The sequence below is a fragment of the Pseudorca crassidens genome, chromosome 15, assembly GCF_039906515.1.
Source record: "Pseudorca crassidens isolate mPseCra1 chromosome 15, mPseCra1.hap1, whole genome shotgun sequence".
In the NCBI taxonomy this organism is placed as follows: Eukaryota; Metazoa; Chordata; class Mammalia; order Artiodactyla; family Delphinidae; genus Pseudorca; species Pseudorca crassidens.
In genome coordinates, this window is record NC_090310.1 from 59,241,234 (window position 1) to 59,254,928 (window position 13,695).

Sequence of the window (13,695 nt, forward strand, 5' to 3'; positions counted from 1 at the left end):
AGGCGCAACGCCCGTTGGCGGTTCTTTGGGGCCTGCTTATTGGTCTGAAGTGCCCTCGCCCCACCCCTTCGGTCGACCAATGGGCGGAGGTGGGGGTGTGCCCTTGAGGCGAGCGGTAGCGGCGCGGGGCTCTCTCCTCTGGTTCTGCGCTGAGACCCCGCTGCTGCTGCCACCGCCACGGCTGCCGCCACCGCCACAGCTGCCGCCGCCGCTGTCGCGGTCGTCCCTGCCCTTCCTGGCTTCGGGGTGCTCCCCGCACGGTGAGACTGCTCTTCCTTCCGCCACCTCCCGGTTCCGCCCCGCTCGCGGAGATCCCCTCCCAGCGGAGCCGCTGTTCTGGGTAGTCGGTGCCTGCGACCCCATCCGGCTGGGGCTGGAGGGTTCCGCTGTCGGGCCCGGGACGGGGAGGGCTCCCTGGCATCTGAGCTGGGGAGATGTCAGGCCCCAGGGCCGCAGGTGACCGTTAGGTGGTAGAGCTAGAGTGCTTTCCGGGGGGCGCTGTCGGGGGCACGTGTGACACAGTGAGGGCGGGGGCCAAATGGGGTCAGCGCCGTCAGCAACTCCGCGCCCGCCCTCCATTGTCATCGCCTCAATGTGTGACCTTGGACGAGTAGCCTCTGAACCTCGCGTGGCTCGGCACCTTCAGGGAGGAGGGCTGTGATATCGGGGAGTACGGGCTCCCGAGACAACAGCGTCAGCAGAGATGAGGGTGGGGACGGCACAGGATTATGAGGGACAGAGCCGACGTCTCGCAGCCCGGGAGGAGTGTGATGGGGGGGCGTCCAGACTCCTCTGTCCCCTTAGAAGATGAGGATGGGGTGGGGATGGGGGCGCCACACCCACGGGGATGGAGGCGGGAGAGGGTATAGATTCCTATACCCAGGCCCCTGATGTCTCTGGGAGCTTGGCCACCACTTCCCCTTTGTCACAGAGCAGGAAAGGTTCGTTTAGGTTCTGGACCAGTGTTCCTGTTAGTGAGCAGGAACCCTGGTGGACTGAGAAGGGTGGGCTTGGGTTGCCTTTCCTCTTGAACCTTGGCCTTGGGAAGTGTGGGTAGGGCGTTTCTCTGCTCAGGGAGTTGAAGAAGGTCAGAGGCAGCTGTCACCCGCTGGACCTGGCCTGGCCTCTACTAATTGGGGCCTGGGTGGGGCAGGCAGTCTGGAGGCTAGAGGGGTCTGAGCAGCCTCTAGCTGCGGGCCTGAGAGGTTGTGGGGAGGAGATAGATGCTGGGGAGAGGAGGGCAGCACTTCTTGGGGAGAAAGGAGGGTGGGAGATGGTGGGGGTCCCTTCCTGAGTTCACCCCTGCTCCACTCATTCTTTTTCTAATTAATTAATTAATTAATTAATTAATGGCTGCCTTGGGTTTTCGTTGCTGTACGTGGATTTTCTCTAGTTGCGGTGAGTGGGGGCTACTCTGTCGTTGCGGTGTGCGGGCTTCTCATTGCCCCATGGCTTCTCTTGTTGTGGAGCACCGGCTCTAGGCGTGCGGGCTTCAGTAGTTGTGGCTCACCGGCTCTAGAGCGCAGGCTCAGTAGTTGTGGCGCAAGGGCTTAATTGCTCTGCGGCATGTGGGATCTTCCCCGACCAGGGCTCGAACCCGTGTCCCCTGCATTGGCAGGTGGATTCTTAACCACTGGGCCACCAGGGAAGCCCTCCACCCATTTTTAAGAGAGAGAACACCCATACTTATCCTTGCAACTTTGGCCTGCTGGAGGGAGGAGAAAATGGAGTCATATCCAGTCTGAGTTGATATAAAACTGTCACAACCACTCCTGACCTTCAGCCTTGTCTTTCCAGGCCTTGTTCTAGGTATGTGGGCCCAGTCCTATGTCAGGTCCTGGAGTCAGCAGGTTAGTGTGGCCTCAGTGGGTGCTCTTTTTACATGCTTGAGCTTTGATGAGAGGCTTCTGTGGGACTGAGTGCTTAAGCCAGGACTGAGTCCTAGGCTGGGGTGGGGAGGATGGAAGATTGTAGAGTTCCTGACTCAAAGTCCTTGAACAGGTTGAGAATGTGGATTAGGAATGAATGAGAAACGAGGCCCCAAGAAGCTTGTTCCTAGCCACAAAGCAGAGGACAAGCTGGGGCTGGTCCTACGATGCCTGGGGTTTGGAGACTGCAGAGACGTGCTGTGGGGATGCAGCTGTGAGGTACAGGGCAAGAGGGTGGCAGATTCTGGAGCTCCACTTTGCCATGGACAGACTGTCTTTGACCCTCCCTTCAGCCTTGGGCCCCAGTGTGGGACAGCCTGGAGTAGCAGCTAGCACTCTGTGTGCAGGGCAGGAATCTAAGGGGCTGAGAACTCTGGGTTCCTGTGTAACTGTCCATCTGTCCATTTGCCCAGCTGCCATTTCCCTGTCCTGCTCCTTGTGCCAGAGGCGCCGCTGGGCCTGACTGAGCCCTTCCCTGGGTAGAATAACCTTGAAGCAGCCTTTCTGTCTAAAGCTGAGAGGGATCTGAGCTGGGAGCTCTGTTTCCCAGAGAGAAGGTTCCGCCAATTTACCTGAGATTAACTGAGAGCTGAAGGAGTCCCCGAAGGCCCTTGTTCCAGCTTCCCAGCCCTCCCCATCCTGTAACTCTCTGTGGTACCACCCCTGACCTGTTGCCAGCCCATCTAAAGGTGGGGGTGTCTTTTTTTTGCTCGAGAGGGATGTATATTCTTCACATCTTCTTTATGAGTCCTTCTGGTTGTAGGGCATAGTGGGCTCCCAGCAGTCTGCCCTCTGGCAATCCCTGGAGACCTGGTGGGGAGGGGAAGGCAGGATGAAGGAAGGGAGAGGGAGGCCCCTCAGCCCTTGAGCTGTTTTTCTTTTTTTTATATATAATTTATTTTTGGCTGCATTGGGTCTTCGTTGCTGCACGCGGGCTTTCTCTAGTTGCGGCGAGTAGGGGCTACTCTTGAGGTGCACGGGCTTCTCAGCGTGTTGGCTTCTCTTGTTGTGGAACCCGGGCTTTTTAGGCGCACGGGCTTCGGGAGTTATGGGGGCTTCGGGAGTTGTGGCCCAATGCCATCTCCTCCTGATTCTGATGAAGAATTGTGCGTGGACGAGAGTCTGGCTCACAGGGGACAGCGACCAGAGAGGCTTTCTGCTAGGAAAGGAGCTTTTTCCAGCCTTCTCTGAGCCCCTGAAGTCACTTGCCTCCTCGCTCTGCGTTCTCATTGCCCAAGGGTTACAAGGCAGTGCCTGAGTGCTTGCTCTGTCTTGAGCTCTGGGCAGTGCAAGAGACGCAGGTCCGGCCCTCAGTGGACCTTCCATTTCAAGGTTGAGGGGGCAGGTAACAGCTGATTGTGGCCAGGCTAGAAGATGCCCATCGGGGGGCCCTACTCCGAGATGGGGGGAAGGGAGTGCCCTCCAGGGCAGGGGTTGGCTTAAAGAATGAGGTGGGGCGGTTCCTCTTCTGAGAGCCTCTGGGCCCTGGTGCCACATCTGCCTAGAGGGCCCAGCTGAGGCCCATGCTTGGGCTCCACTTAGTTTGGTCATTCATTCATTTAACAAATATAAACTGAACACAGCTGCTCCCTGCCAGGTGCTGGGCTGGATGCTGGGAACACAGCGTTTGGCAAAAACACAGTCACCGCCCTTGTTAGGTGGGGGACATAGATATCAAATGATCCCAGAAGTGAGAAAGGGGATCCTTTTTGAAGATTTTCAGGCCTATCCTGGGATGGGCGGTGGTGGGATAGGGTTGTGCTACCTTGAAAAACGTCCTCTGGAGCTGAGACCCAGGCTGGGGTGTGGATGGGGGGCAGGATTATTCCAGGCAGAGGGGATGGCCTGGGTTAAAGCAGGCAGGCAGGCAGGCAACAGGCAATGGACTGGGGAGGAAGACAGGGACCGGACTCTGTGTGTACTGGGGTTTTATGAAGTGAAGAGAGTTTTATGAAGAGCCCCAGGAGCCTTTGCTTACCAGCCACTGTTTGAGTTTCATCCAGGCCTCCCAGGAAATGTCCTGGGAAATGGGGGCCTCTTGTCATTTCCCCTGGCTGCAGAGGTGTGGCTGGAGCAGCCTCTGCCCAAGGTAGGAGGAGGGTCCCCTTGCTCTTGGCCCCTTGCTCTTGGCCATGTTTCACATGCTCTGAGTCCACAGCTTCAGGGGATGGCTGGAGTGGGTAGGGTAGGGCAGGCTTCTCTCCAGGGGCCAGTCTCTCTGGGACAGCTAGGCATTCCAGGGCTCAGGGGCTGCCCTTCTGGGAGTGACCTCAGAGTACTCACCTGGGGCTGTTTCTGCCCTGGCCGCTCCTGCATTCCTGAGACCCAAGCCTTGCCTTTCCCTGTACCTCCTGAGGCCTCGTATGTGGGCTCCTGGTACCCAGGCTGTTTGCCCTGCCCTTGAGGCCAGGCTTGGGCCTAGGTGGACTTCTCTTGCATTGGGAAGTAGGGAGGGAGGTGAGGCCTGCTCTCAGGGCAGCTCGGCACCTGAGGGGCCTCAAGGTTATGCCCTCCACAGGCCCAACTCTGAGGCCACCCCAAGTTGGCTAGTCTCTTCATTCCCTGGACTAGCCAACGTCGTTCACTTATCTCTCCTTTAGTGTGTATCTCTGACAAATATGGACATACTTCTCTACGTAATCCAAATCCATTATCGCACCTAACTGATCAGCTTTTATTTCTTAATGTCATCTAAGATCCAGTCCCACTCATTATTTCCCAATTATCCCCTAAATGTCTCTTTTTAGAGATAGTTAGAAATCCCCTACCCCATTTATTTTTCTTCTTGAAACTGACGTGGTGGAAAAAACGAGGTCAGTTTTCCCATTCTTGGTCTCTTTGTGTGTTAATTTAGAACAGCGGTTGGCAAACTTTTTCTGTGAAGGGCCAGATAGTAAATATTATAGACTTTGCAGGCTATGTGGCCTCTGTAGCAACTACTCAAAGTAGTTTTGCTTTAGTGCAAAAGCAGTTTTAGGGAATTCCCTGGCGGTCCAGTGGTTAGGACCCAGCACTTTCACTGCCAGGCCCAGGTTCAATCCCTGGTCTGGGAACTAAGATCCCACAAGTAGCATGGCAAGGCAAAACAAACAAACAAATAAAAAAAACAGAAGCAATTTTAGACAACACGTAAACAAATGAGCACGGTTGTGTGCCAGTAAAACTTTACAAAAAACAGTGGCGGCCCCCACAGGCTGTAGTTGGCCCATCCCCTATCTAGAACCACCTCCCTCCTTTATTTTCCTTCTTACAGTTTGGAAAAAAATTAGGTCAGTTGTCCTGTAGAATATCCTGCCTTCTGGGTTTGTCTCCTTGCTTTCTCGTGGAGTCATTTATTCTGCTGGCCTCTGTGTTTTTGGTAAGCTGAGGTTGGAGTTCTAGGGGCTTAGATGATGCAGGTTAGACATTTGGGGTGGGGCTGCCCTGTTAGCACTGCTGTGACTTGGTGCTGCCTCACATCAGTAGACATCAGTGTGTCCAGTTGTCCCACTCTGAGTGAGAGGAGATTGACTGATGCAAGACTGACTGATGTCACATCCCTCCATTGCAAACTCGTTCCCTTTAACCCTAGGTCATCTGTCAGTGGCACTTGCGCATATGTGAGCATCCATTTCAACCTTTGCCTTACTGGTTTAGCACCCACTGATTAGTGCTGCTCCTAGCATTTGTGTTTTGGGGGTTGCAGAATTATTTAGCAGTTGGTCATTCCTTTGTTAAAGAAGAGCTGTCCTTTAACCACCAGGGCAAGTTGGTTATAGGAAAGGCCAAGAGAGAGGCTGAATTAGTTCTCTATATTGCCAGTTTCCAGTAGAGAGTTAGGGCATTGCTACTGTCAGTAGTGACAAATGAGGATTTGGGTTCGTTTGTTTTGCTTTCTCCCGTTTTTTGTAATCTCTGTGAATGCTCTGATTTTATGTAATTCCATCTGTTTCCATCAGTTGCACTTATTATTCTTTTTGATGTTGAGATGGTCTCAGCCCAGTCTTTCAGAGGCCTGGCTGCTCACACAGGCTTCCTGGAGGCGCCTCCCACAGTCTCTGCCCTGAGGCTGCCCTTGGGGAGCTGAGCTGGGAGGCCAGCCGGATAGTAATCAAGCCAGAGTCTGAATGGTGGGTTTCGATGGACGGCAACCCCTTCATGGGTATCTGTTCTGTATATGGCCCTGACCGATCACTCGGAGGGAAAGCTCTGAGGACATGTTTTATTATGTGAGCCCCCATATTTGCCCCCCTCCAAGCATATTGTTAACTCTGACCTGGACCCACTTGTGCAACGTGAATACTGTGGTCTCTGGGTGTAGGATGGTACAGCCTGTGTGTCTGGGATGGGCCAACCTTTGGGTCACCAGCACCAGAACTGACCCCTGGAAAGTGCCAGTGAAGTCCCCTTCCTTTGCTGGTTGCCTCTTCCCACCAGCCTTAGGTGGGCTGGGCACAAGAGGCTTGTGCTGGTGCTTTGGCACCCAGAAGCTGCAGCTCAGTACATGCTGGCCAGGCCCTGGGTCAGTAGTGTGTCAGGCAAGGGTGAGGGCTCTTGGTGAATGTGGGGAGTGGGTGGAGGAGTGGGGGGGCAGAAGCCCCCTCTGCTAGGGGGTGCAGGTACCACTTGGGCTACTGAGAGCAGCAGGGGTTTGGGTCCTTCCTAAAGGGAACTCTCTGCTCTCCCCTAGCCACAGGCCCATTGGTGACCCTGACCCCTGCCCTCCCCACTCCCCATGCATCAGGCTTCTGCTGGTGTCCCTGGAGCATGGGAAGCTGCTGAGCTTGACCAGTGGTGTCTGGCAGGAGCTGCGTGTCTCACCCTGTGGCAGGGAGGGCATCCATGGCTGCAGCCAACAAAGGTGAGTGCCTGCCTGGTCTGGCGGGGTTTGTAGCATCTTCCAGCGGGCCCTGGTGGGAAGGGGCATTGCTGCATGTGGGGCCTGCGTTGGCTGTGAGTATGTGTGTGTGTCTGTCTGAATGTGAGGTACTAATTACATTACACCAGTGTTTGTTCTGGGGACACCCAAGCCAAACCCGGGTACCCCTGCTGGCTCCATGGTGTGCTGGTCTTTGGAGGTGTGTGCCTTCATGGCCCCATGTTCCAGCCTCCCTGTTCCACTGTGGGGGTTGGGGAGCACAGGGGGCTTTGGGTGAGCATTGAGGCTGCTGAGGTGGGTAGAGCCACAGCAGGTTGTGGAAAGGAATTTGGGTTTCATTCAGAGTCTAGAAGTGCTCATAGAAGGTTTTAGGCAAGGGAGGCCTGGTAGGATATATGAGGATCAAGTCTGGGGGGCTCAGCAGTGAATGTGAAAATGCCAGGCTGGCCCCCTGGCCCTCCACTGAGTGTGCAAGAACCCAGGCAAGGGCTGGCCCAGGCCTTCTCACCAAAAGGACTCTGGGTAGGGCTGTTGGGAGCCCTAGGGGCTGTGGGGGTCAGAGAGGATTGGGGTCATGCTCTTGGCAAGATGGGCCTCTTTCAGCCTTAGCCTCCCCCGGTACAGGCCCTCAGCCCAGTTCCCACGCTCTGCCTGCCTTAATCCCTGACTTCCCGGCCTTGGAGAACCTGACCCAGCTGGAGACAGCCGTGGGCCATGTGAGGGGTTAAGCAGAGAAGGAAAGGCGTCTCTGGGAGGGGTCCTGGAGGCTCCCCTGGGTTCTTCCTTCTTACCTGCCAGTGATCAGTGATGAGGTTTAGAGGCAGCTGCGGCCCCTCCTAGGAGGGCTGAGTGTGGTTTTTGACCCTGTTTGTTTCTCCCACTCCCAGGCAGGTCCCATAGAGCCCATTCCTGTCTCTGCCCTTCTCCCCTCTCAAGTTGGGTCAGCAGGAGGGGCAGGCAGGGGGCCTCAGGTACTGACAGACCTGGAAGAGGAGATCCCAGAGATGGGGAGCTTGCTTGGCACTGTGAAGGAGAGCATGGGGCAGGGTATCTTGAGGACTGGGGCTGAGTCCTGCACTGCTTGGTGTTTGGAGTTGGGAGGACTGTCTCTTCCCTGTTAGCCCCATTCCCTCTAAGTGAAGGGTCATATTAGCTAATCCCTGACTCCCACCCCCACAAACCCTCTCTCAGGATGAGTATTTTCTGTGGGAGGACTGAGCAGGTAGGGGCAGGTGGGAGCCTCAAGCCTTTGATCGCCACTGTCCAGTAGGATGTGGCCTAGCCCAGCAGTGGATGCTGGATGATGTGAAGGGCAGTCGCAGAGGGCGGGGAGGTGACACGGTGGAGTAGTTTACTGGGATAGGTGAAGGCAACAGCCCCGGTAGCCCTCTCCCACTCTCTTCGTAGGCAATAAGCCCAGAGTCCGGAGTATCCGCTTTGCGACAGGCCATGATGCAGAAGGCTCCCAGAGCCATGTCCACTTTGATGAGAAGCTGCATGACTCTGTGGTCATGGTCACCCAAGAGAGCGACAGCAGCTTTCTGGTCAAGGTATGTGTGCATCTTCCCCGCCCCCCCGCGCCCCCCCCCCCCCATCATCAGCCTCATTCCATCTGTCTTCTCCCTGGCCCTGCCTGGCTTCCTGAGCCTGTTCCATTTCCTCTAAGTTGGCTCCATAGGCACATCTTTGTTCTTCCTTGGGCTTTGGTTTCCCCATCTGTAAAATGGGAAGTGTGAGACTGTGGTAAGATGAGTGCACTTAGGACAGGGGTCCCCAGCCCTCAGGCCACGGACCATTACTGGTCCATGGCCTGTTAGGAACCAGGCCACACAGCAGGAGGTGAGCAGCAGGCGAGTGAGCGAAGCTTCATCTGTATTTACAGCTTCTCCCCATTGCTCACATTACCTCCTGAGCTCCACCTCCTGTCAGATCAGTGGCGGTATTAGATTCTCTTAGGAGTGGGAACCCTACTGTGAACTGTGCATGCGAGGGATCTAGGTTGCATGTTCCTTGTGAGAATCTAATGCCTGATGATCTGAGGTGGAGCTGAGGCGGTGATGCTAGTGCTGGGGAGTGGCTGCAAATACAGATTATCATTAGCAGAGAGGTTTGACTGCACAGAGACCATAATAAATCAGTTGCTTGCAGACTCATATCAAAACCCTATCAGTAAGTGGCAAGTGAAAACAAGCTCGGGGCTCCCACTGATTCTTCATTATGGTGAGTTGTATAATTATTTCATTATATATTACAATGTAATAATAATAGAAATAAAGTGCACAATAAATGTAATGCACTTGAATCATCCCGAAACCATACCCACCTCACCCCCACCCCCTGGTCCGTGGAAAAATTGTCTTCCACAAAACCAGCCCCTGGTGCCAAAAAGGTTGGGGACCACTGACTTACGATGTTACTTGAATGGGAGTGGAGCTGTTGTTATCATCGGCATCACCCCAACCATTGCAATTGGAAGGCAGGTGTCAAGGCTGTGGTGTCACAGGCCTGGGTTCAGGTCCAGGCCTGCTATTCTGGCTCTGACCTTGGTCAGGTCACCTCAGTTTCCCTTCTCTGAAGTAGAGACAATTTATACCCCAAAGAGTTGGAAATGGAAGGATGTATGTATGTCACTCAGGTGTAAGGCTAATTATGCTGATAACAAGGTGTGACTTTATTTACTCTTCTCTGCCAAACCTCTGGCTGATTTAGGCTCTTTGCAGTAGTATTTATCACCCCCATGTTTTTCCCCTCTCCTCCTCTCTGAGTGGCCACATCTCATACACTCTTGTCTCCTCTGCTGCTGGGACACACACAGTTGGATCCCACATCCACTTTGGAGGGGCAGGAGGAAGTCTCTGGAGGGGATGGATTGGAGGGAAACAGGGACTGAGGCCCTCAGGTTGGACAATAAATCAGGGCTGCAGAGTTGAGCCCTGGAGGGCATGGTGGTGAGGATGTGGGATGGTTTCTGGTTTATTGAGATCACCCTGAGGAGGGGCCCAGAGTCATACCTGTTTGCCCAACTCTGAAACCCTTGCTCTTCCTCCAAGAGCTGACAACTTCCCCAAGGGAATAAACATAATTAACCCAAACTTTCAAAAATAGCTCCCTGCCTCCCATTGCAAAATCCATTCATGTAATTAGAGAAAATCTGGAAGATAGAAAAAACTATAAAGAAATTTAAAAGTACCCGCAATCATACTATCCAGAAATAACTACGGTTAATATTTTGATGTGTGTTATTCCAGTTTCTTTTTTAGCTTTGTTTCCAAAAATGAAAAACTGGTATCACAGTGTACACACTGTGTTTTGCTTGCTTCTGTTGTGAACCATCTCCTGATGGTTTCCACGAGATTTTAAAACTGCCTGGTATTCCACTATATGTATCATCATTGATTTAGCTGGTTCCCTATTCCTGGTGTTACAGTTTTGTACTGTTATAAATAGGGCAGTGATGAGTATTTTTTTTTGCACATCTCTGAGTATTTCCCCTGGAAAATTCTGCAAGTGATACAGCTGGATCACAGGGTCACCATTGGCAGGTACAGCCAGAAAGTCCTCTTGAGAGGTGTGCCCTCTACCAGCAGAGTGTGGGGGCCACAGGGACTGAGCTTTATCATGCAGTGACATCATCTGATCTCATTGAAAGGCTAGTTGCTCCCCCAAAGGACAGGGCCATCCATTTCCTGAAACTGAACAGGAGTGTGTGTGCATGTGAGCTGTGGATACAGCATGCGCCTCTGCACCTCCTGGACTGGCACTCCAGTCAGCCTACCTGCCCAACAGCCACCCTGGCCTGTGACCCTTCACATGGCTGGAGTTTCCAAGGATGGCCAAGCTCTGTGTATGAACAACAGAAATTGCTCGGGCTGTGAATCAGGGCTGTTGGACACAGTGAGCCTTTGAGTGGGCAGGCAGGAATCCATGTTCACATGCCAGCAGGGTGGGCCGGAGCCCAGGTTCCATGGCTGGTGCCAGTCTTGTGGGCCAGCTTTGGACTGACACAGCTGGTCTAGTGTCTGTTTTTCTAATTCTGTCCCATCCTCCATCTTGTGCTATCTGTGTTGCCTGGTGGCCCTGCCATGACTAGAGGACCAGAGTCCCTGGGCTATTGGCTCTGGCCACATGCTGGTAGTGGTGGGAGCAGGTGGATGGCCTGTGTCGTGGGGCTTTGAGCCTCCCCTGTGGGCAGTGGCTGGTGCTTTGCTGTGTGCCACGTGTGGCAGCAGTAGCCAAGAGGTCCAGGGAGGACTATACCCTGACCACACTGTGGCCTTCAGCCAGTCATTTCCTAGCTTCCATTTCATCATCTATAAAATGGCCACCAAGGAACTTCAGGGCTCATGAGACAGATGCTGAGGAGTGTGTGGGCCAAGCTGTAGGGATGGGGTCCTTGGAGAAAGGGCCTAGAGCTACCCGGCCAGGGGTGTGGACCAACTAGAGTGATGGAGGGAGTCAGGCTACCCTGGGATTGTCAAGGAAGCAAGTGTAGGGCCCCACAGGATCATCAGTGGCACAACCTGGGTGGGCCCTGGGGGAGACTATAAGTGAAGGTGCCTCCTTCCCCCACCCCTCCTGCTGCAGGTTGGCTTCCTGAAGATCCTGCACAGGTATGAGATTACCTTCACTCTGCCCCCAGTGCGCAGGCTGAGCAAGGAGGTCCGAGAGGCACCTGTCCCCAGCCTGCACCTCAAGCTCCTCAGCGTCATGCCCATCCCAGAAGGTGCGTACCCTGCTTGGGGTGCTGGAAGCCTGCCCTCCTCCAGCAGGGCCTGGGTGTGAGTGGGAGTGAGAGCATGGGGTACTTCCTTCCCCCATCTAGGGCTGATGGGCAGCTTAGCAATCAGGGGTCATGATGCCTCTTTATGGCCTTGCAGTGTGGCACCTTGGCAGGTCCCATACCCCAGGCCCCACTCCCTGAACAGAAGTCCATGGGCTCACACAGTTGGCCTATGTCTGCTCATTGCCTGATAGTTACCTTAATGGGACAGTGGGAGCCACTGAGGAACTGGCTCTGGGCCTCTAGCCCTCCCTCTGCCTGTACCTCAGGAAAAAGCTACTGGAACCTCAGGGACTCTGGGCAGCTACCTCCCATCACCCGCCAAACCTGGGCTTGGGCTTGGGGCTGCTTCTCTATACCCTGCCAGCTTTAGTGCCCCCCCTTCTCCCAAAGGCTAGGGTATCAGTTTCACCATGTACCGAAGCCCCAGCTTCAGTTTCATTTCCCTCTACCTCTACCTAATGACCTCACCCTCAAGTGGATTGAGCAAGCCCCCTCAGGCCTCTTGCCACCAGATCTGCTCAAGCCCTGCCCTGCCCTCCTTTCCCCTCCCCATCACCCTCTCTCCTTGCTTGCCTTTTTGGGGAATCCCACCTCTTGGAAGCCTGAGTTTGACCTCTGGCCTGCAGGCAGAGGCATGTAGAGCTCAATGAAGAATGGGAAGTTCCTGAGGCCCATGCGCCCAGCCCTGGGGGTAGGGTCCTGGGCCATCCTTGCTCCTCTGGAGGTCTTGGTGGTGGGTGGGGGCCAGTGAGTGCTGGGGGGTGGGGGCAGGAGGCCGCAGAGGTGCTGATCGCCCGGGCAGGTTACAGCATCAAGTGTGAGTACTCAGCGCACAAGGAGGGCGTCCTCAAGGAGGAGATGCTGCTAGCCTGCGAAGGTGGCACCGGCACCTGCGTGCGCGTGATGGTGCAGGCGCGCGTCATGGGTGAGAGCTCGAGGCCCGGGTCTGGCTAGAGGAGGGAGGCACCAACTTGGCTGCAAGGAGTTTCCACCCTCCTTGAGTCTGAAAAAGGGATCCTTGTCCCGGCCCATCCCCAACCTCCTTGGTGGGTGCCTTTCTCCCCATCCCCTAGCAGAGCCGGGAGGGAAGGTAGAGGAGTCCCCTTGGAGTAGGTGGGGCCAGGGTCCAGCCTGGCATACTGACTTGTCACCTGCCTTGCAGACCGACACCACGGCACACCCATGCTGCTAGATGGTGTCAAGTGCGTGGGTGCTGAGCTAGAATACGACTCAGAGCACAGTGACTGGCACGGCTTCGACTGAGGCCCTCGCCCCCACCTGCCTCGGGGCCTCTCAGCCTTAAACCCCACCTCGTCTCCTCAAATGCTGCGTGATGGTGTGGCTTCCTCACCCTTCCCAGGGATGGGCATGGAGGTGGAGGGTCCAAGGGCCTCCAAGCTGGAGCCTCGCCCACACCTCTCACCTCATTTGTGCCACCTCCCTGCCTCTCCAGCATCCTCCTCTCCCACTTCCTCCTCTCTGTGTGCCTCAGTCTCCTGCTGGAAGAAATGGGCTGAGCCCCCAAGGAGGCTCTCTGAGGAGGGATGGAGAGGGCCTGGGGTGGGTTCTACCCACCCCCCTACCCCAAGCCATAGGGGCTGTAGCCAGGGCCTAGGAGAGGAGGGAGCTGGCTCTGTGGTGTAGATGCCCCCATTACTGCTGCTGTCGTCTTGCTTTAGCCATCTCTCCTGTCCCCTCCCTCTTTCCCACTGCCGTCCATGGTGAGGAGGAGGGAGGTGCAGTTCCCAATCCCTACCCCCCCAGGTCTGTGTTTCTTGGTTTTTAAACAACTGGTTGGGATAAAACCCTAAAGAAATAAAACTTCCAGTGGATACCAGAGGCCAGCAGGATTTTTGTTCTCCAGGGCCCTGAGAATGCCCAATCCTTTACAGAAGGGCCAAGGAACGGTTTTGGCTCAACTCATTCTTTTTGGAGGCAAGGTCACTTTGTGGTATTACAGCACCTGGCCCCAAAAGAAGTATGCACAGGGGGTGACATTTTAGGCCTGGGAATAGTTGCCAAGACAGAGTTTGGATGGGGAGGGGCCTTCTGCCCAGGTCAGAGAGAGGTCTTGTGGAATGGGGCGTTCAGTTTGGGAGGCTTGACCCAGAGACAGCAGCACCCCC

The 13,695-nt window shown here is 55.0% G+C and overlaps 1 protein-coding gene across 2 annotated transcripts; it reads left to right on the top strand.

Moving 5' to 3' along the window:
• Positions 1-87: 87 nt before the first annotated feature.
• Positions 88-13,408, top strand: ADISSP (adipose secreted signaling protein). Of its 2 annotated transcripts, none has more exons than XM_067707596.1 (6): positions 88-260; positions 6,652-6,768; positions 8,194-8,336; positions 11,371-11,509; positions 12,372-12,494; positions 12,732-13,408. In XM_067707596.1, exons 2-6 carry the CDS (start codon positions 6,750-6,752, stop codon positions 12,830-12,832), a joined length of 525 nt encoding a protein of 174 aa, XP_067563697.1. In that variant the 5' UTR covers positions 88-260; positions 6,652-6,749; the 3' UTR covers positions 12,833-13,408. The 2 variants fall into 2 exon arrangements, with proteins under 2 accessions (XP_067563697.1, XP_067563698.1); XM_067707597.1 differs by lacking the exon at positions 88-260 and adding an exon at positions 438-456.
• The last annotated feature ends 287 nt before the right edge of the window (positions 13,409-13,695 follow it).